Source organism: Hippichthys cyanospilos, chromosome 5 (assembly GCF_059441005.1).
Source record: "Hippichthys cyanospilos isolate Australia breed blue-spotted pipefish chromosome 5, RoL_Hcya_1.0, whole genome shotgun sequence".
Lineage (NCBI taxonomy): Eukaryota > Metazoa > Chordata > Actinopteri > Syngnathiformes > Syngnathidae > Hippichthys > Hippichthys cyanospilos.
In genome coordinates this window covers 13,672,873-13,696,367 of record NC_142373.1, presented here as the reverse complement: position 1 = coordinate 13,696,367, position 23,495 = coordinate 13,672,873, and the positions used below count along the sequence as shown (strand labels likewise).

The 23,495-nt window shown below is 40.5% G+C and overlaps 2 protein-coding genes across 5 annotated transcripts in view; one reads left to right on the top strand and one right to left on the bottom strand.

The window, feature by feature from the left end:
• The window catches only part of mlphb (melanophilin b), an 82,699-nt gene that overhangs the window by 22,749 nt on the left and 36,455 nt on the right, over positions 1 to 23,495 (bottom strand). For all 4 annotated transcript variants that reach the window (XM_088415971.1, XM_088415969.1, XM_088415972.1 and 1 more), the window contains one exon: positions 16,852 to 16,984. The gene's annotated coding sequence lies outside the window, so the exon portion shown is untranslated. The remainder of the gene's footprint in view (positions 1 to 16,851; positions 16,985 to 23,495) is intronic.
• Positions 11,180 to 23,495, top strand: part of col6a3 (collagen, type VI, alpha 3) — a 57,053-nt gene continuing 44,737 nt past the window's right edge. Inside the window, exons 1-5 of the mRNA XM_088415967.1 lie at positions 11,180 to 11,326; positions 16,890 to 16,974; positions 20,742 to 21,338; positions 21,693 to 22,286; positions 22,817 to 23,440. Of these exons, the coding sequence (XP_088272093.1) occupies positions 16,890 to 16,974; positions 20,742 to 21,338; positions 21,693 to 22,286; positions 22,817 to 23,440 (1,900 nt within the window). The 5' untranslated portion in view covers positions 11,180 to 11,326. The remainder of the gene's footprint in view (positions 11,327 to 16,889; positions 16,975 to 20,741; positions 21,339 to 21,692; positions 22,287 to 22,816; positions 23,441 to 23,495) is intronic.

Here is a 23,495-nt window from a genome sequence, read left to right as displayed (position 1 = left end):
GTGAATGGGCAAATAAATAAGAATTGCTACGCTTCCCATTCGGTCTTTTTTATGCCTAATGTGGGATGAGACTTATAGCCACTTTTGAGATGTTCAGTTTTTTGTTGATGATTGGGCTTTTGTGCCTTGTTTCATGGCAGATTCTCGAAATAATCACCCAGCTTGGATGCCACAATTTGACCACGTTAAATTCCACAGTTGCCTATGGTAACTTTTCTCGGAGAATCAGCTTTGGATCGGTGTTATTTGGGTAAATTCCTAAATAAGAGTTATTCAAAATATGAGGAATTTACTGTTGGCTGCTGAGGAAGTCTCTGTTCAATTTCAGGCGTGAGTCTTAAGGTTTCCATGCTATACGTGCATGTCTACCTATTTTGAGCAATGAAACTGATGCGAGGATCTCCTTTTTCTTAAAAACAAACATGCATAAACTGGATCAGCAAGTCAGCTTTGCTAATTTCGTGACCTATCTGAATAGGGTCCAATTTTGCACGCAGACCCTTCAAACTCTTTCCTGCATCATGCCATGATAGACGTCCAAGTTTCATGACTGAACCTGGTCTGATTGCTACTGTCTACGTTTTGTTGAGGCGAGTTATGTAAAACACATTTTCACCAAGACGCATGCGCTTGCAAAAATCTTGTGTTTTGGGCATGTTGCTTGAACGTTTACCTCCAACAGTGATGAAATGGGCATTGTGGGAATGAGACTAAGATGTATAACAGGCAGGGGAAAGAAACGGGAGAGGAATATTCCAGAATGACTTTCCAAACCCCAAATAGGCTGTGGAAATATGTGTGCATCACTCAACGGCCCATGTACGAGAGACGGTTTCCTCCTGAAACGTGACTCTGGAGACAGAGGGTTCTTTTTGAGTGTACTGAAAGTGAATCATTGGAAAAAGTTATGAATTTAAGCCTGTACTTCAAACTATTGTAAAGAAAAAAGACCAAAAAAAACTAGCATTCAAAGGTGGATGCAATAAAATAAGTTCATCTTGTGCAACGCATGGAACACACAAGGCTTCTGGGGGAAAAAAAAAAGTATTTTTGGAAGGATTTTAAATCTGTGCCGGATACAATAGAAATGACACTTTGATTCTCGAGCGAAATGTGCTGACCAATGTCAAAAATATCTGCAAGTCACGGCTCCCCTAACATGAAAAAGACCCAAAATTAGAGAGAACTAAAAGACTATGGGCCTGACGGAAACATTCACCCATCCCAGAATCCTAATGGTTCCACCCATCTGTTCACCATTCTCCATGAATGGAAGTAGTATACTAAGTAACTACAATACAGCCCTCAAAGCCAATTTTACAAAGATATCCAAGAATTTATTGGCAGGTCATTGATGAGTAGAAGCTACTTTCGAAAACACACCAGCCATCAGCCATTTTATTTTGAAAGAACCAATTCAGGGTCATTTTTGTCAATTTCTGGTAGTCCTTCAAAAAAAACAAACTGCTCCCAGGGATTGAATGCAATTGTTACCAAATTTGAAACACAAGATGAAATGGGAGAAAATGTTACTCTTTTAAACTTTATAACACTAAACTCAGCAGACTTTTCTGCATCCCTGTGATGACATCATGAACTGTTGTGAATGAAATGATGATTATGACAATGTGATGGGAGGTTTCCAGCTCTGTAACATGAAAATATTTTTTAGCGGTGCCAGCACCAATTCACCAACGCAGCAGAAAACCAAAATGTCCGAAAAATCTGTGGCTGTCCACTTGTGTAGATCATGTGGGAGTGAAGCAAATCAAAGGACATGTGATTTCTAAAGATGATATGCAGCTGCACTCACATATGTGCAACACATTTCCCTGATGGTCTTGAAGATTTTTTTCCCCGTTTTTAAATATAATTTTTCTTTCTTAATCATCAACAATGTTTGTAATGCTTTTCTCATAAAATGTATGAAAAGCTGATTATGGTGACTTATACTTAAGCTATGCAGTCATCATCTTTGACCAAAATGTGGTCCCAATTGTTGATTGGGAATACGCCAACAAGAAAATACGCCATTCAAAACATTTAATTGCTGATTAAACTTTTTGATGAGCGGCAAGCCGGTAAAGTGTGAAACCTTGTAAATGAAGTCAGTTGAGTTCAGCTTTTAGGAGACACAAGCAGATGCAAAATGTGAAGAGTGCAATGCGAGCGTTTGAGCAGATGTTGAAAACAGAGTTCATCCCATTGGAGGAAACGGGGCTGGATAAATAGTTTGCGATAGTTCGGGGCCTTCCTTTTGGACTTGTCCCTGAGAGATTACTGTTCATGGAAAGAAACCTGCAACGTGGCATGTAAACAGAAACAAACACTCTCGACATTTGTTTAGTGTCATGTTTGTCTCAATTTCATGGGTGCTGAACACAACCCGAGAAACTTAGTAGCCCCTCCGGCTCCACATCGGCTTTTGACGGGCAAGCATCGATACCAGCCTTATTTGAGCCCCAAAATGAGTCCCACTTGGAAGCAGGTCTTCTCGGCATATGAGCAATGCTTAATTGCAAAGATTTTAAGACTGCACCGTGGAAAGTGGAGCCTGACAGCAAACATTGTAGACAATTTCAGGGGTTTAGCAAGAAAATGGAAAGCGCACAGATAGTTAAAAATGATACATCAATTTCTCCAGTTTCACTGATTATTGCTTAGTTGGGTGATTATAAAAGGACGCATGAAAGTATCAAGAACAAGTGGCTGAAATGAAACAGGGAGTCAGTATGTTTGTAGATTCTCAGTCATCCAACTCATTGTAAATCCGCAAAGGTTGAATCAAGGTAAATGGAATTTTCTTGTTTATTGAAGACAACTACTCATCCAAAATGCTTCTTCAGTTATAAATTTGTAGGTGTGGATCGTCCATATTTACAGTAGCACTCTGATGGGTGATGACCACCTTCAGGGGACACACCCAGTAAAGGCATAAACACCTACAATTTTAGAACTTTAGAAGTCTTCAACAAGAAAAATTCCATTGCCTCAACTCAATTGGGCAAAATAGGGATTCAGCAATTCCCATTGGCTACTGCCAATGTCAGCCAACAACTAACAGGTGCACATATGAACTCTCTCATAGTTTGAAACGTATGCTTTACGCTGGCATAGGGACCAAATCGTGATGCATTCCACATTTCTGTTTGTGTATGGGGGAAAAAAAACTGCCTCGCGTAAAACTTAGGGCTACTGTCATTGACTTATTAGGTGGTAATGAGTCGAGTGCACAATACGTAACATTCGCACATACCAGAATGTAACATCTGCTAGAACGCTAACCGACAGTTGATGAGAGTTTCTGCGGCAGCTGCTTTACTGAGCCAAATAAAACAGAGCATAATGATAAGCAATTTGTCAGAATGAATACATCAGAGACTGTTGTTTGCATTTGCTGACCTCCCAAAGCAAAATGGGCTCGAACAAGCCTATAGTAGATGCAGAAACATTGTCCGCACGCTCAGCCATCAGTAAGGCGCTGGTTATAAAACCAGGGTATAACACTAACACTTGAGCAAGGCATTGAATCTACCGACTAAGTGCTCTAGAAACTTTGGCCTGCGAACTACCTTTACTAGGTCTGTGGTATGGGTAAGATCATGGGTGTCAAACATATGGTCCGCGGGCCATTTCTGGCCGGCAAACAGGTTTCATCCGGCCTGTGAGTAATAATGATTTTGCTCTTGTACGATTGTGCAAGTACAGTACTGTATTAAAAAATAATAATAGATTTGAAGTTGTTGTTTTAAAGTTATATAAATATATTCCATGATTTTTATTGGTTCGGCCCACTTGGGCACAGATTTCCCTTCTTGCGGCCCACAAATTGAAATGAGTTTGACACCCTTGGATTAGATAAAGGTACCGAGGGCATTGAATCAATCGCAAGTGGAGTGTCCTCGATGTCTTCAAGTCAAGATTGATTTAATGCAATGAAAGTAAAATCACCTGGATGAATGAGAATCTTCAAGGGATTTGCCTAAACGTTTCGTCAGCCTAGAAAATTTTGGCTCTGTCTGTCTGAGAGACCTTTTTTTTTCTTTCCTCTGATGTTGTGGGCTGCAATGCTTAGTAATCTTATGGTACTTTCATCACCACATAGGATCTCGGAAAATTGACCATCGAGTTATTTAAGTCACTTCTCTCACCCAAGCTGGTCTCCCACGATTACTCAGTTGGTCCGGGGTGGACGCCTATAGGAGGAGTCTTGATTAACAAGGACTTGTTGCTTTGTTTGCCCTTTGAGTATCGTGTGTGACGTGTGATGGAGGCAGGAATGGATGCTGTGTGAAAGGGAGCTTAGTGGAAAGTTAAGAGACTTCTGAATTCACATCAACTGTTTAAAATGTCAGCGTTTTACCTCCTTGTTGTTACTAACAAAGAGCTGAATGGAAAATTTCTCAAAAGATGTTTAAACCATGACTGGACCAATACACTTTCATAAAAACTTCAAATCCAGTGGCCACTTTCCGCAATGTAGCTTGTGAAGCAACCAGTCTATCAGTAGTCAGCCTTTCACCCGAAGTCATCTGGGATGGCATCAGCTCTAGAAAAATAGACTGGTAATACTACGTTTTTATATTAACTTAATTGTATTCATGTCTTAAAACAATCTAGTTGGTCTGTTTGTCTCATTTTTTTTTTTTTACAGGGTCCAAATGCACCATTGTTGTGGCTCTTGATACATCTTGAATCTCAATGCATATTTCTTGCTACTTTTAAAAAAATGTAACTGTCCATATTTGTGTGATTAGAATAAATTGCAAATCTATCAACTTGCATTCACTTTAATGAAAAAAATGGAATGTTTAATACTGAGCAGACAATGTATTTTGGATTGCAAAAATCAACAAAAAACAGCCTGGTTGTCATATCAAATCACAGCATAGTTTATATATAAAGATATATTTTCAATGATAATATTTGAATGAGGTGCTATTGTAACGTTCCATTCATTCATTTTCAAAACTGCTTGTGCTAATTAAGGTCATGGGTAAGTGCAAACTATCCCAGCTGACTTTGGGCAGAGAAGCGGTGTACGCAAACTGGACTGGTTTCAGTTTTAGCATTAACCTAAGCTCTTACCCTAAACCGCCAAAAAATATATTTATTAACTTAGTATATATTACAAATGACTCAGTGTATTTTTTCAGAGCGAGACTTGTAAGGAGGAGGATTTAGTCTTTGATGTTCACGCCAGTACATGTTCTCCTCTGGTGACTTTGCATCGAATGTCTTCATAAGGCAGGGACAGTTAAGTGATCATGTCATTTTGGTAGGAGTAAAAAGGCCAAGTATACTGTAAGTTAATGACTAATGTGGCTATGCTCTTCATAATTTCCACATATATACAGTGTGGAAGAACTCCTCCCAAGCCACTGAAGAAAACGGCCGTTTGTCTCACTTTTTTATTTTTGAACCGAGGGAACGATAAGTCAGAGGGGATTGGTAACAAGTACTACATTGTTATCCAGCCAAACCATGGTGTCCATCAAAGAATCTCTTCACCACAGCTGTCTACACTGAACCACCTAGACAGCTCAGAACACCATGAAACCTCCTGCATATTTTGGATTTTTTTTTTGTGTCCCTGTTACACAAGGTGTTCCACAAGGTCTTGGGCACAAAGACTATCTCAAAATTGAATAAAAGCTATAAAAACGTTCCTGACATGTTCTTGAAGCATTTAATCTCAAGATTTTTATTGAATGTTCAAATATATCAATCAATGTGAGCACTGTTGGTCACAAAGCACACATCAAGTCTATAGTCTAATTTATGCCAAATGCGTTCCAGCGTGGCTGCCAAGGGTTGCAACAGTTTCCGTTATGAAATAATCATTAGCCTCACATGAAAACCGAGTGAATTTAGCTTTTAAACGGTAGCAGTTTCTACTGCCATTCATAGAGCCGTAGATATGAGAACTTGAAATGTACCCAAGGCTTCTAGAACACCCTGCATTTTGTGTTGACAGGCGAAAATGATGTCTGGTTTGTCTATTCTACGATGTGATTTTTGTTGGGAAACCCTAAAATTGCATATATTTTCACCAGAATATACGCCCCCTGCAAAAATAGGCAAATTTTAAAAGTGCTGAGGCCTCCAAATTTTTGCTTTTCCTTTTCTCATGGCGAAGTCTTAAAATGAAAAACAAACGCCCTAAAATAACCACTTCAAACCAAAATGGATGACTTTCATTTCAATTGCAACCAATGTTTGTGGTAGTAGAGTCATTTTTTTATGAAGGAAATTTTGATCCAACTCTGGCTTTTTGATTTTTTTTGATGTGTGATATCAAAGGAAAAGCATACAAAATGACGACTTTCAATATGCCAAGCTGCCGTTCCTTCTAAATGCTTGCAAATGGGGAGGTTGAGAGGTACACCCTATAGGTGTCAAATTTAGCCCATGTCAGCCTTATTTACTGCCATTAAAAACGGGAAATATGCATCGTGCATTTGCCCCGATATTTGCATTCATTTTTCAACGGCAACTCGCGAACGGGGTGCGATAGAAATTTGTGTGTTGACACCCCCAAACCACCAGGTGGCACTAATGGCCAACCTATGACATTTGCAAGCCTTTCAATGACTTCTTTGATTGGCTTAGCCTGGGCTCCCAAAATGCAAAAGTCTTCAAAAGTCATAAAACTCTTAATTATGTCATAGAAAATATTTCTATTTCAATTTCCCAAATGTACACATATGCAGCGTAGTTACCTTTGCTATTATCGTATTTTTACAATTTTTGTACATAAAGGGGACGTAGGCCCTCTCCCAAAAAAAGTATACATGCATGGATAGGGCTGATGCCACTGAACAAAGTTCATATTTGATGACGTTACGACCCTTTCAAAGTCAGCTCAAATTGTGTGATAATAAGGACAGGTTTGTGAAAAATCCCCCGACACCCAGGGGTAAATAACGCCTGCGGAAGAAAAGTTATGAAAAAAAACAGAAAGGAAAAAGATTTTTTGTTGTTTAAAACATTGTCACTATTATCTTCAAAAAAAAAAAACAGGTAATTACAATAGCCTATTTCCCTTAGCCTATTAGATGACTATTGGGATATCTGGGGACTTATGGTAGGATCTGACTGCTTATCAGATTCTCTTTCAACATAACAGAGTGGATCATCCACCAACGGTTGCCTAGCAGCCACCGCCACAACAGAGCATTGCTTTGCTGCAAATCTTTGCATGAGTAATGGTTTTCAGTGAACAGAACACGGACACACACGAGCCAGTGTTATAAGCACTTCCATATGAGACATTTGGAGCGTTTTTTTTTTTTTTTTTGTGAGCATTTGATGAATAAGAAACTGTGTAACTGTAACGCCTGTTTAGGATAAGAGGGTTTACCTTTGCTGATCATAGATTGCTGACAGAGGAGAGCGGACAGATGTGCAGATGTTCGCTTGGTGAAACAACACCCTGACCTCTTGGGACAATGTCTGTTTTAGCAACACGTCACTGTTGGGGTTCTTTCATATTCCTGACACCGAGCTGTGCGATAAATAGACTTAAGGTCTAAAAATATTACTTGTGGCAAGAACGAAAACCGTTTCTTCGAGTGTCTGCATTTCAATTGAATTTTATTAGAACCCAGAATCCTGATTGAGAAGAACTGGTTTAAACTGTGTTAATATCAACACTGTCTACAGTCTAAAAATCAGGTTTAGGATACATTCTAAGTTACTTGTGACCCGAATAAGAATAAGCACTACAAAAATAAGAATAAGCACTACAAAAATGGAGGAAGGCATAGGAACTATCGTATCTAAAATGCATTGGAGCCACTGCCAATCAAAATTCTAGTTTGTGATATCTAATTATCTATGCTCTCTGTCAAAAATTATGCATTCAAAATGACTTATTATCTTTTAGGAGGTTGGAAAAGAAGCATTGCTTAAAGTGTTTGTGAAAAATACTCGCTCTTTGGTTAAGAATATTCCTAATACTCAAAATAATCACCAAATATTACTACAAGGTTTATTCCTACATCTTTTTGGTAATGTGCTTCCCATTGGGCTCGTTTGGCTCAATTCCTTAAAAGGAGTTTGTCAAAATAATTCTGCTTCAAACTGCAAAGGTGAACTTCCTGATTCCTGTAACAATTTAAATGTCCACCCCTAGACAGAGTTTTTAATCTGTGTTTTGCAAATTATATCACAGAGTGCCCTCAAATAAGCCAATGTTCATATGTAAACCTTTAGTGGATGGTTTTTATGACCAACACGCACAAATTGATGCTGTTCCATCCAAGAAAAATACTCCCGATTTTCTTCCCTTTTTCCCCCTCAAAAAAACGCGTAACTTTTACAACAGAGCCGCTGTTGACAGCTCGCGTGCCGGCAGCAAGGATACAGTCACTCCGGGGCCAGCATAGCATAGTGTAAATATGTATTTGATAATTAGCACCTCATAAAAGGTTACACCACCATTACCATTGATGTTAATCCTATGCGCAACCGTGCGTGCCACCAAGACTTGCTGGCATATGTGCAACATGTATACTAAACTGAAGCAGGCCCCCTATGTTGCACTGTAAACTATCATTATAAAGCCATAAAAAGATTTGCCTTTCTCTGCTCTTGAGCTTTTTTCTATTGTAGCCAAAGAATTTCATTCACTCCGCAGAGTAATTACCGATGTACTGTAATGCACATTCCTGAGTGTGAATTTTTGCACGTATATTTTCTTTTTGAACGGGACTGTTTTCAAACAGGGATTTTCAATGACAAAGATAAAACGGCTTTAATTGGCACATACTGAAAGAGATTAATGAATATGTATGTAACTTTTGCACCAAAAAAAAAAATTGCATTTGCATTTTGCTTTGTTATGTTTATTGGTATAGCCTTGAAACACAAAAGTGTTTCTAAATGCTTCACTTGCCCACTGTTCATAAGAATAATGACATTCTTGGTTTTAGTACACTCATTTGGGTCAAGAAAAACTTAAAATAATATATTAGTGGGAAATAGGGAAACATTTTCAGAAGCGAACCTTCTTCCAGAATGAAACAGGCTTCATTTGATGCTGAGCAAGCGACATTTATCATGTGCTACGATGCTACACGATGTTTGTTGAAGCAGCATGATGGTCTATTTAATGAAAGGAAGCACCACAGGTATATGCTTTGGGAGAGGTGGTTTTTCCGATAGAAAAAGCAGATGGTGCACCTCAAAAAGCTGTAACTATGCAATGCATGCCAAGAAATGTTCTCCATACCATCCCGTAACAAAGGGTTTTAACAGGGTATCTGAAGGTTTTTTTTTTGTATTATTTCTTTGACAAAAACGGCACATCATTTTCAAATTAAGAACAAATCATTTGGAACAAAAAGTCAAGTTGTTAAGTGGGTTATAGTAACTCCTTTGCAGACACACTAAATTGTCCTTAGGTGTGATTGGGCCATGAATGGTTGTTCGTCTCTGTGTACCCCGTCTAGTGCCCAAAGTCAGCTGTGATAGGCACCAGCAACCCTGATGAGGATAAGCGGCTATAGATATTGAATGGATACATGTAGTCTCACGTTGCACTTTTTCTCTAAGGTTACCTATAAACTTCTTCAAATCTCTAATGCTTCCTGCATTTGTTTGTCTCTCAGAATCAAACTACAGTATGCTGCAAACTTTTACTTTTCAAAGTAAAAGCTCGGTGCTGCTTCTAACGTTAAAGTGTGGCTTTGATAGCACACTGAACACATAAACTCTGGCAGGAGGGGCCGGTGACGGCTGGAGGAGAAACATCAGTAAACGAGGCAAAATAACAGATGTGCATAAGCACACATTTGACCTTAATCTCATCTCCTGCACCCCAGAAAGAAATACTTCAAAATATCTCAAGCTTTAGTATTTGTAAATACATAGGTTTACAGAGATAAATATTTGGACTCAGCTCTGTTACAGCCTTCTGTTCATCCGTTTTCAACATCGCATGACCTCTCTTCATAGTTATACATAACTGTCAGGCAGGGCGATATTCCCTCCCAAAATAAAAATGTGATATTTTCAGTCATTCTGTATGATAACGATTTGAATTGGCTTTAAAGTAATAAACAAATATTTCCAAGATTCACACACTTTTATTCAGTATAGCTTGCCTACGTCTGAACGTTTTTTACAACTTCGTTATCAGGTAAGAATGAGCCAGAAAGTAAAACGCTAAAATGAAATGCTTTGGAAGATCGAGAAGAGGAACAAAACAGACAGGTTGAAGCTAAACAAACAAACACTTAAAGTAAAAATTTTTATCCCAAATTGAACTAACTTATATCAGTGGTTGCGATTTGAAAATGACGATGACAGATGCTACATACATGTACGTTCATTGCATTATTTTAATAAGTGACACTGTTGTTGGTTATTCCTCTCTCCTTTTTACTGCGTAATTTTTGGGACGCCAAGCATTTCTGTTGGGACTCATAGCTTTTTAGTATTGTGAGTCGCGGGGACCCAACAGTTTCCGGAGGTAAAATGAGCACTGCTTTATGTTGTCAATTTTTAAAATAATGGCTTAATTGAATTCATTCGATTTATATCAGAGGCCCAAGTACTTGGAACCTGATTTTGGATGAGGGACAAAGTCCACCCTGGGCTGGTCACGGTTAATCAAAGGGCACATGTAGACAAACCATAAAAGGTAATGATGCACAAAGGTTTGTGAGTTTTAGATAAATTGCTTTACTCAAACAGAACAGTGCTGCATCCTAGATCAAAAGAATGATATTGTATTAGGCTCACGAGAATTTTGTTAATTTAGCAAAAAGAAGTGATTGGCATACAAAAATCTGAGAGGTGAGTAAGAAGAAGGGGCGAAAGAAAAATGTTAACAAACGAAGCTTTTGTATAACATCCGCAGCATGTGGAAAGTTGGTGGAGACGCAGAAGATGACAAGCGAGGTAGAAAGAAATTTGTGACATCATCTCAGTGCCTCCGGATTCAGACCAAACAGGGCTGCAGTATGTGTCTGCTTTTCATTTAGTCCCCGCTCCATCTCCTCTCTGCCCCCCCCCTCTTCCTCTGTTTCCTTCGGAGAGAAGTGGGAGGGAGGAATCAAGTGAGGCGGCAGAATTCCAAGAGTTTGGAAATTTGTCCCATCCCAGCCTTGAACTCGGCGCCACAGCTCCTCTGGGTCGAGACCGGGAGGGTGACTGCCTGCCTGCCTGCCTGTCCTGAAACCCTTTCCCCCCCCTTTCGGACCTTACCAAGAGGATAATGACCACGAGCCCGCTTGCTGTCATTTACAACTGATCCGTTTATTTTTTCTTCAACTTGAGAAGCAAGTAGAGTGTGCAGTGGCCGCTGCATCCGCTCAGGGTAAGCTTTTGAAGGTCTTTGACGCCGCATGCTGATTTTCGACCGCATCGGCGGGCTCCGGTCAGAACGTGCACGTGCAAAAGACGTTCTATAATCATGAGGTTGTAAGTTTATATAGCTTATTGTCAGTTTGGTTCCCCAAGCTTCGCTTTAGTGAGGGGCAAAGGATGAGCTGCACTTCAAAGTTGTGGCTCAATGCAATGAAAAAATTGGTCTCAGATTCACGCTGGTGTGGGTTTGCTTCACCAGTGGAAATGCTGTTGCATGGGTAGGTGTGTCTCCATTTTTGACTGGCACTGCACTGGTATGCACCTGAATCCTTCTGGAGTGGATTGGTGTTGGTCAAACTGACTGAGTTGAACATACAGAAATAAAGTCAACATAAATCGGTTTATGTTTGTTCTACACTCTTTAATAATTCAAATAAGATTTTTTTAAAAGCATTTGCGCAACAGGATATTTTGAAATTGAGCAGTGGCATAACAATTCAAGTCATTTTGAAAATTTTTTTTTACAATTCAGAAAACCTAAAATAAAATGAAATAATAAAATGAGATAAATTGGGGAAAACTGAATATCAATACAGATTAAAAATTCTAATGGCCTTATATTTTATTGAAAAAAATATATATAAAACAATCAACCTTTTATGACGTTATATTTTTAAATCAGGTAAACATAGCAAATCACATTAATTCATTTAGAAAATCTGAATTTTCTTTATTTCAGAATAAAGAAACACTTTATTCTATTTATTGATTATTAAGAATGAACATTTTAGGTTAACCCTCATCATTCTGGATCTAAATCTTCACATTGACGTGAAATGCTCTGAATTTTTTTATGTATAAATATTTTAGGATGAAACTCCGGTTGGCCTTAAATTCATTTACTTTTTAATAAGTTTATATTTTGAACAATTTTACAATTTGCAATTCTATGACTAAACACGCAGCAGGTCACTTTGACTCGGGTTAAAACCGGAGATGCCTCTGTCTTGGATTAAAAACAAAGATGAAACTTGACTGAAGAACTGGATGGTTAAGATAGGATCATGTCCAAAAATCACAGTATTTGAAGTCACATGTGCTGGTCTGCGTTCCGCTGAACTCTCGAGATAAAGATAAATTGCAATCTGAAGACACATCCAGGCTGCACTAAATCCCCACAGTTGCATAGCAGAGGAGTCTTTTTGGATAGGAGAGATGTTTCCACTGCAGCAGTAGTCGAAAACCACACCCTCCTCGCTCCCTCTCAACCAGTGAACAAGAGAATGGAAAAGTGTGAAGACCGCTTTTTTCCACACAACGAGCCAGATGAGTTGTGTTTAGCGGGGGAAAAGAAGAGGAGGAGGATGAAGTGGAGGGAGGGGGCAGGGGGGTGGCTTGTGATGTGATAGTGGAAAACCAGGTGTGATCCGTCACTCTTCCTTTTGATTGCAATCCACTATATCAGCAGTTGTCATATTGGGGTACTTGAGATTTTCAGGGAGCTTTGGCAGGTATCAGCAACTCTAACTTAACAGTTTTTAATCTTGTGACAGGAACAGTGAGTTTTCATTTCAAGTTTAAGAGCAAATAAACTGGAACATGGAGCAACATATTTGTTTTATAGTGATTCCTTTGCAAAACTTTGCATGCTTTCGTCTAAAGTTTTATGCAATGCCATTTGTAATACAAATTTACGGTAGGCAAGCCAGAAACAAAACAAAAGTTGTGTCATGATCTATCTCCCACAGTTCCAATATTTCACTAGGGTACATCATTGAACAATTTTGACAACCACTGCATTATATGACCACAATTTGCTGGGCACATGGAGTCAATCACAGGGCACACAGCGAGGAACATGCACATTAACTTTGAAGGACAGTTTTAGAGTTGTGCAAAAGTCACATTTTTGTTTTCTTCTGACGAATAAATCACCTTTCACAGCGGCGCGTCATACCTCTAAGTGAAAGTCTCCATTGTTGAGGGGTTTTGAGGGATTGATCTTGTACTCGAAAGTGTTGATCAAAACGTTGTTTGAACTGACAGCAACACGTACCCCCCCCTCTACACACACACTAAAGGGGAAGTCAAGCCAAAAGTGTTCTTTACAATAATATGTTCTGCGCAGCCCCACTAGTCTAAAGACCAATCACAGCTCAGCTTGAAAACGTGACCAAAATCAGAAAGCAAGCGAGCCGTCCTTTCTTGAGCTCTGAGTAATTGTGATGTAATTTTCAGTTGACAGAAAGCGGCAAAAAAGAATAGAAGATAGCGGGGCTGCATAGAACACATTATTGTAAAGAATGTTTTTGGGTTGATTTCCCCTTTAACGGAGTGAAATAAATGATTAAGTCTCCCCATAGTTGTTATTCTACTTTACATGTAATGTGTTATAATGCTAAAAAAAAGAGGTTCGACAAATGTTTTTTTTTTTTTTTGGGCTGGTTATTGAAATAGTTGTCTATTCAATTGGAAATCCTTAGTTGTCCATTAATGGATTCATTTTGACATCTCTGGTTTTGTTTTAATAAAAGCCTGTGAGTGTAGCCTGCAAATTCCGTTACAAAAAAAAAATATATTGTTAGCCTTGCATTTTCTTCTTTTTGGTTTGACGACGCATGGTGAAATATTTCATTCTGAGATGTAAGGCGTCGAATGAAAGATGTAGAAAGAGGGAGACTCTGGAGTGTGCTCCTAGTTTGTGTTCACATAATTTAGTGGCACCCCCACTTGGATGCTCGTATTGTTGCTGGCAGAAGAACTCTTAACAAAGGATTTGAAGAAATACACTATAAATCAGCATGTTTAATGGCTACCCCACTCTCTCATGCGCGCTCGCATTTTTTTTCTCCATGATGCAGCACAGATGTGTGGAAACTTGGAACGCTGTGAAAGCTCTATTTTTTATGGCAGCGGCTATCTGTAATTGGGACGGGTGTAAATCAACAGCGAGCGTTTCAAGTCTTAGTCCTCGGTTAGGGCAAACACAACACAGAAATTTTGTCGCATTTCAAACGTCTTTCTCAGTGACGATTGGCATCATTGGCGCCGTCCGGCGCCATGACGCGACCATCTCGCCCGTAGGCCGGCGTGAAGACCTACGATGGGCACCGTAATCCGGCCGGCGCACATCTGCTCCGTGTCAGACGGGATAACACGAAGCAGCTGAGTCGAAAACTCCCCCCTTGAGCTTGTAACTTTATCACGGAGCCTCCTCTTCAGAGCAAGTTACATCCTCCAGCTGGGAGGCTGTACTTCAGTCTGGAACTGATTCATGCCCTTGTGGTTTGTCACTAGGTGGCAGTGTGGAGTTATAGTTGCAGTTTCTATTGTTGGAGGCTTCCAAGTTTCATTTTTTTTTTTTTTTTTACTTATAGAGTACAACTCCTCTACAATGAAAATTGCATGTGCAAAAAAAAAAACCCCAGTGTGAAAAAAAAACGATGCCTTTTTTCTGCATTTGCGTTGCACTGAAATTCACTACAGCGAAAACAAGCCTGCAACAAAAGTCTAGCTTGGTTTATACTAGACGCGCGGGCACACATTTTGCCCCCCGCAGTCAGACGATATTCTCCCATACTATAGGTGGCAATAAATGGACTCTACAGCATAAAAACAATACTACTCTATAACAAAGGTAGAAAATCCTAGTAGATTCCAACCATCTATAATCTTCCAAGCGTTTTTAAAGAGACTCCGCTTCACTCCCCAACGTGGTGCTCGCCACGAATTGATTGGAACATGAAAAAAAATCATAGTGCTAAATTGTGTTTTAGTGAGTTCATGGCAAAATGTATGCTTTTATTTCAAGTTTTATCTGGATGTGCATTGTCATTAGTGGCACAATTTTGACAAATAAAAGACATGTCCACACAATTTCAGGTTGTTTACTGAAACCAGAATTGGGGTCTTTTTTATATGCGGCGTCAATAAAAACTGTTTACCAAGTCAAAAGTCTGTAACACAGTATTTTGTGCATCCTATTACGAAAGACCTGTACAGCAAATTTTGTGTTAATTAGAAACATGTATCGCAAGGACAACTGAGTGATCTCTGCCTTATCTGTGTGGAAAAAGTATCAGGAAGGAACAGCTTTTATTTTTTATGAATGGAATAAATCACAGGGTGTGTCAAATACTTCAGGGAAGTCTCAGCAACTCTCAAAAACTATTTTCCCTTATTAGGGCAGTGTGTAGGCTCCTTTGGAGATGTTGTTTATAAAGATATTTGCAGCAAGTGAAATTGCATTTGCGCATGTTTTTTAATAGTGATGGGTGAGTACTGATATCAAGTTTCAGTATCAGGCCGATACCCGTTTTTTGTTTTGCCATGGCAGTTGGGATAGGTCTTTCTTTGTTATTTGTCATTCTGTTTGAGGGATATTTTGAGTACCAAAAGTGTTTTGTGGTATCAGTACATGGTATCGATGACTACTCAAATGCTGAGCACTCGTTTCGGTCTGGAAAGAAAAAAGTGGAACCCTTCTTATTTCGACCTTTACCATTTAAGGTGACCATCTCATGCTGTCAAAGTTTGATGATTTGCATTGAAAAAAAAATGGAGAGTACTCAATTTTGGATAGTTATAAAAAGCAGCTCCCAACACCACATCACCTATCAATAAAAAAATGGTTCAACATGTCTATCATAATAGTTTCCAGGACCCATATCTGAAATGGAACAGTAAGTCATTCATTTTGGTTAGAAAAGCAGCCATTTTGAGCGAATTCCAGGACTTGCTTCCAAGGCCCATTCTTTGCAATCCACAGTTTTAATAACATTTTGTTTCTATTAAGTGTGACGTATATGAGTGCATTCTGTGTGAGTGTGTGTGGTCCATTGCAATTCTACCTTAACACTGCATTCGTAATGGTTACAGCCTGAAGAATCTTGGCCTGCGAGTGCTGATAGACCTGCTTAAACATACTAAAAATGTCCTTGACGACATGTTGCATAACTGGTAGATTACTTAAGCCATGTCCATAAACGCGCATCCACACAAATACACACAAAGTGGTATTTTTGCAAACATGTATTTTTCTGGGATAGCTGTAGGAGAGTGGTCAGCACCGTTGCCTCACAGAGAAAGAGGCTTCCGGTATGTGTGGTTTGAGCTCCTCTGCGTGCATGTTCTCGCTTTCTATATTTACAAAAAATATATGACCCCCGCCAAAAAAAAAAAAGAACTGAAATGGCTAAATTTAAATTGTCCAACGGTGTGAGTGTGGACTTTTCTCAGTCAATCACACACATGACTAATTGTAATGTCATTTCCACAAATGGTTTTAATTCGCTAAAAATGTTCTTACATATGGGCGTCATGACGCTACCTGCCGATTCGAGAGTTACCAGACTTTTGCGGGCTTGTATTTTGACCGATTCAAACTAGCAATTTGCCAAAACGAGCATCGATCAGCGTGTAATGCCAGTGAAGCATGCTGTTGTGTTTGATGAACATTTCAAAGATTTTCAATTGCATTTTTAATTTGTGCCTCCTGCCTCATTTCTTATTTGGATTTTACCTGCGTAGACTAACCAGATCTTATCTTTTTCCTCCCCATTTTTCTGGTAAAGATGACGAGGCATCGGTTGATACCACTCTGCGCCCTTGTGGGGGTCCTGCTCGCAGGATTTCTTCCAAAACTTGATGCACAGGATGGTAAGTTGACCTGCAAAAAAAAAAAAAAAAAAAAAAAACAGTTGACTTTTGCAGGTGATTTTCAACAGTGATGAAGCCTACATGATCTTGCTGGCATATTTTAAAATTTAGCACCAAAACCCAGTTCCACTTAGCTATATGAAATGTGGTTGTCAGATCCATCATGAGTTGACCCACAAAAAGTCTCAAGAAGCCACACCCAAAAAATTACAGAAAGTCGACCAGGATACAGAACGTTCACCGTTTTGCTGTGAGCGAGCTGTTTTAGGCTCAGTTTATTTTTTATGAAAAATATTTGCTATTAGAATGAAAAAATATACACAAGATTGATTGGTGGCGCTAACTTGGCAAAAAAAATGTTTTTTTAGGTCATTGCGTGTAGGAGGAACATGGCGGAATTGTTTGACACCATAAAAAAAGGCCAGCTTCAAAACGTTCAGCGCTTTTCCAAAGGTCTCAGCGATTTATAGGCACATCCTATGGCAGAAATGTAGACATTCTATACTTTGTCCGGTCATCTATCATGCACACGTTCCTTATTACAGGAATCCTCACTCGGACCAAGAAAAAAAAACAATAGTAAAACCCCAAAATGTTGAAATGTCTTATAGTTTAATCTATGTTCCAGTATAAGTTCAACATCATAGCAATTTTGTCTTGCGATATGGCCCTAAAAATAAATGGTTCGCAGATGAATTGGGTTAAAAAAAGAAGCATCAGGAGTGCATTTGTGCATGAAGACTCTCGCTCACATTAACTCAGACAAAACTCTGTTGAGATGTTAGCATACCTCTGCCACGCCGTTGCTATTTACACAACTTTGGCAGTGTCTTGTTGCATCTTAGGGAATTTGAGAAAGAATATGCCAAAAATGAAAAAAAGGTTCAGTAATAAACTTTGAGGCAGAAATATGGTGCTGCTGACTGTATATTATTAGGCAACAGCTAAGAATGCAAACAATTGGCATGTGAAATCATTGAATTGGTCCTGATTGTATCCAAACACCAATTTTTCCTCTTTTTGAAGATTGTGCCCGCGGTTTGGCAGCTGATGTTTACTTTCTAGTGGATTCGTCGTGGAGTATGGGAAAGGAGAACTTTGAGCATGTCAGACATTTTCTGTACAGTACGATACAAGAGTTGGACCAGGTCGGAAGGGGGAGATTCAAATTCGCTTTGGTGCAGTACAACACCAAACCGCAAACCGAGTTCCACCTCAAGAGCTACCCTACAACGCAGGGGGTCCTGGCGCACGTCAAGGCTATGTCTTATCACGGCGGGGGCACCCGGACCGGCTTGGGCCTGGACTTCCTGATCCGCACCCATTTGAACGCCGCTTCGGGCAGCCGCGTTAGCGACGGAGCGGCGCAGGTGGTGGTGGTGCTAACGGACGGTCGCTCGCAGGACGACGTGACCGAGCCGGCGCAAGTGCTGCGAATGGCCGGCGTGGAGGTTTTCGCAGTTGGGGTTCAGGACGCTGTGGACTGGGAGCTCAGGGAGATTGCTAGCCAACCTCGTCAAACTCACGTGTTCAGCGTCGACTCTTTTCTGGCCTTGCGGGATTTGAGCCAAGATTTAGTGGTGGGGTTTTGCGATGCGGTGGCGCAGTCGGGAGGTGCGCCCGTGCCAAACGAAGCCCCCGGGGCTAGAGGAGGGACAGGTAATGAAATGGGACAACCGTCCACTACCATACTAATGTGTCCACATGTGCCGGATGGACTCCGCTGCAACATGTGACGGACTTTTTATTATTAACACAACCAGATACACTTTCCCTACAGTAACCTTCCATTACGCACAAAATTAACATCACTTTTTATGAGAAAATCACCTCAGATGCATGCGATTGAGAGCTGTATGTCCACACACAACAAATCACGTTGCAATTGAAAGCGTTGAATCGCTCAGATTTTGATCCTTGTGGTGTGAAAGACGCTACTCGCAATGCATCACCTGCATACAGAAATTCCCAAATTTCTAATTAACCCTCCTGTTACGTCAATATTTTTTGATCCTTGCAATTTAATCCCGCATTTTATAAAGCGGTTTCTGTACTTTGTTGATGCCTAAACAGCCCTGAATATATATTTCAGATATTTTACCTCTACTTATTTATATACAAAGAACACCGATACATACAGGTTTTATTGAAAATATTCATTACCTAGGCTACCTCATTAAATGAGGAAAATTCAGGAAATACTGTGATTTAAGACATTATGGGGTTAAACAACCCCAAAGATTATAGGAGGGTTAAAAGCACACATAGTCTATTAATACGGTAACAGCACATCTCATCACAACTTCAACCCCAATCAGTGACCTTTTAACAATTGCTAACCCCTCACCACCACTTGCTAATATGTCTTGTAAATGTTATAAATCACACTGTCTATATTGTTTTTTTTAACGTTTTGTTGGTTTGAAAAAAAAAGTGTAATGTTGTGTATCTGAGACAGTAATGAATCCGCATGGTTCCCATTCTTACACTGCGGAATGACTACTGACCAAAGGCAATTGGGACTTCAGTTTGACACTTCATCATTTTTGTAAATTTACCACACGATGCGGATATGGAACCAAATTCAAAAAGTACTGACTTTAACACACCAAAAGATGCAGCAAAGGAAAAACACATTTACTATAGTCAATCAGTCTAGAGGTTGACAAGCTAGTTACTGGAGTAGTACGGATATGGAGCCAAATTGAAAAGTACAAACTTCCGCACAAAAAAAGAATGAGCCAGCGGGTCATTACTGGTCACTTTATCTAAGGTCTGTAACACGAGTCTGCATGGCTGGCTGACACCATGGAGTTTGAACAAGAAACACATTTAAATTGTTGTCACCGATACAGCCTTTGTTTTTCTTATTTGTTTTAATGGAATATCCAGTATAGTAAGTAATTTTGAGCAGTTATTCTCAGACAAAATTAGTAAGGTATTTTTTCGCAACTATTTTGATTTTCATGGTCAGATAAACTCCCCTAAAAAAACGTATTGGAACAATCGCAAGTTCTTTATTTTTGACTAGGTGAGAGTGTAACATTTTACAATTAATATGAGACCAAAGCAACATTACATTTTAAATGTAAACTTAGTTTAGTACGCCCTACTTTTCTGGAGATTGTGATTTTTGTCCCCTTTGCCTCTACGCCGCATAGGTGTCGAACTCCAGTCCTCGAGGGCCGGCATCCTGCATGTTTTCCGGTTTTCTTTCCCCAACACACCTGATTCAAATGATTAGCTCATTAGCAAGCTCTGCAGGAGCTTCAAAATGATCCCAATCATTTGAATCAGGTGTTTTTGAGGGAAAAGGTTTGAAAACATGCAGGATATCGGCCCTCGAGGACTGGAGTTCGACACCTGTGCTCTACGGCAACAGTAAAAGTAGCACCCTCACTGTTAAATTATCCTTGTAGGGAATTTGTAAGGTTTTTGTCTTTTTTTGCCAACTGTACAAAAGTTTTGGAGCTCTAGAAAAATGTTTTTTTTTTTTTTAAGTGTTTAGTAGCTTAATTTTAACAGCAATAAACCAGGCTCCTCGGTCTCATTTACATACACTTTTTAATCATCAAGTAAAGCATGAAAAGAAGTGGAATTACTTGGGCAAATCTAATTGGTTCAGCCGACATGCAGCATGATGTTTTTGCAAGGATTTGTTCACACTGAATGTAATTTGACACCCAAGATCGTTTCCCCACCTTTTCACCGTTAACCTTTTCACAAGTTCCATTTTGTTCTGTTTGTCTCTCTCTTTCCCCTTAAAGCGCAAGATTCCGCAGACCTTGTACTCTTAATTGATGGATCGCAGAACGTTGGAGCAGCAAACTTTCCATACGTGCGTGATTTGGCATTGAGAATCGTTGAGCGCCTCGATGTGGGCAGGGAGGCTGTTCGGGTGGCCTTAGCCCTGTACCACTCCAACCCAGAGATTAAGTTCTATCTCAGTAGCTATGAGAGCAAAGCATCCGTCCTGGAGGCTGTGAAGGAACTTACGTACTCAGGGAGTCCCCAATCTAACCTGGGTCTGGCCTTGGAGGAAGTAGCCCAGAGCCTTTTGAGCCAATCGGCAGGGGGCAGGGCAGAGGAAGGTGTACCCCAGATGGTGGTTGTTATCAGTGCTGGGCCATCCACTGACGATACCGGCGCTGGCGACCGGGCCCTTAAGAGGGCTGGAGTTATCACATTCGGGGTGGTCATTGGTAACACTGCCACCGCAGATGTGGAAGCAGTCGTTACCGATAGGTCGTTCGTCCTGTCGGCCCCTGATTTCAGAACGGTGGCAAGCGTGAGTGACCAGCTGTCGCCGTTGGTTCAGGGGGTGGTCCAGCGCACCATTATAGTACAGAATGAGTTCACTGAAGGTAGGTAACTTTTCTGTCATTGTGGTTGAGTGGGCGTCCGTTGGTCCTTAACAAGTGTGCTAGAAATAATCATTTGCATTTGCGTTTTCTTGCTTCTATGACTGGCGACCAAATAGATGTTAAGCACCGCTTTTAAATGCTGACGCTTTCCATGTTCTTTTTGTAGATTGTATTAAAAGTAAAGATTTCAATCATCACCATTGCTGTTAAATTAGGGCAGCGGATAGACAGTAAAAACACATTTATATTCTAAAATCTAAAAGCTAGAAACACTGTAAATTCAGTTAGAAATTGTTCTTTCCTTGCACAGAATCATTTTGAGCTTTCTTTTAATCTACGTTGTCTCCTTCTCAGTTTTGGCCGTTGGACAAAGAGACATCATTTTCCTCCTTGACAGCACAATGGGCGCCACCGTTATTAACTCGGTACGCGAGTTCATCCGGAGGTTTGTTGACACCATGCCCATCGGCCCGGACGGCGTGCAAGTGGGTTTGGCCCAGTTCAGCAATGCCCCCCGGCTGGAGATAGACCTCAACTCCTACGGATCCAGGGAAGAACTAATGGCCGCTTTGGGTCGAATCAAACCTAGACAGGGACAGTCAGTCAACATCGGAGCGGCCTTGGACTTTGTGAGAACGGAGATGCTGCGACCCGATAAGGGCAGTCGCCTTCAACGAGGTGTCCCGCAGCTCGTCCTCGTGATGACAACTAAAAAGTCCAACGACGATGTGGTTGGGCCTGCCAGGGCTCTGCAGCAAATGGGCGTATTGACCTTGGCCGCTGGCTCCAAGGCGGCTGACGAGCAAGAGCTGAAGGACATCGCCTTTGGCGAGAGTGTTGTGTTCACAATGAGGGACTTCCGCATGCTTCTGCGCAGCCCAAAGGCGATCATTGACGCGCTTTCCACTCTAGCTGGCGTTGTGGTGACTGAAGAGCCCACTGAGCCAGGTAAGGCTTTTTTCTTCAAAAACAGCCATACCTTTCATCCTTTTGTCCATTTTCAATAGCGCTTCTCGTTAGAGGAGCAACCAGCTGGAGCCAATCATGGCAGACTTAGGGCATTAAACCAGTGAATTGCAGGCCACTTTTAGCGAGATATCCATACACACTCACATCTACGGACAATTTACAGTCTTTATTTAAACAAAGATGTCTGGAGAAACTGATGAGGATATGCTAACAAATCAGACACCATCTTTCCCAGACACATTATCACTGCCAAAGTAACGCGTTTTAAAGGTTCACACTACAACAATTATGTTTTTAATTGAAAGGAATGGTGTGAAGATTCATATACTGGAATTATTTTTTTTTCTTTTTGCTATGTATCCAATCATCTACTCTATGTAACATTTATCCTTGTAGGAGTCACGGATGTGCAGTATTTGCAACCCCCTCAAAAACACATAGCGTGCTGGTTCAAAGAACATTGAATTTGATGTGTGTCAATTATTTTGGATCTTTCTGCTTTCCCTCAGTGGTGGAGATAACAACGGTGCAGACCCAAAGAGTGATCAGAGACATTGTCTTCCTCGTGGATGGCTCCAACTACATCGGCAGCAGCAATTTTCCATATGTGCGAGACTTTATGATTAACGTGGTCAATCAGCTGGAAGTGACCCCTGAGAGAGTCCAAATTGGCCTCATGCAGTTTGCCGAGCAACCCAAAATTGAGTTTTATCTCAACACAGCACGTGACAGACAAGATGTTGTCAACCGGATCTCACAAGTTAGACTGACGGGAGGTTCTGTTTTGAATACCGGTGCTGCCATGGAATACGCCCTTCGCAACATGTTCAGTGAGTCGACTGGCTCACGTAAGAGACAAGGAGTCCAGCAGGTGTTGGTTCTCATCACTGGGGGTCCAGCTCAGGATGAGATGAAAAGTGTTGCAGATAAGTTGGCACTTGGAGGTGTTCTGACCTTTGTGGTCAGTTCCGGACAAGCAGACCAGACCGTGTTGCGATCAGTCGCCTTTGTTCCAGACTTGGCTTACCATGAGCCAAGTTTCTCTTACTTGCCAGCTGTGGCTGAACAAATCATGCCCAAGTTAATAACTGTGGTCGGTGATACTGACCTGTCAACAGTCACCGAAGAACCTGGTAAGTTATCAGTCTAAAAAAAAAAAAAAAAAAGTCTATTAAAAAAAAAAATGGA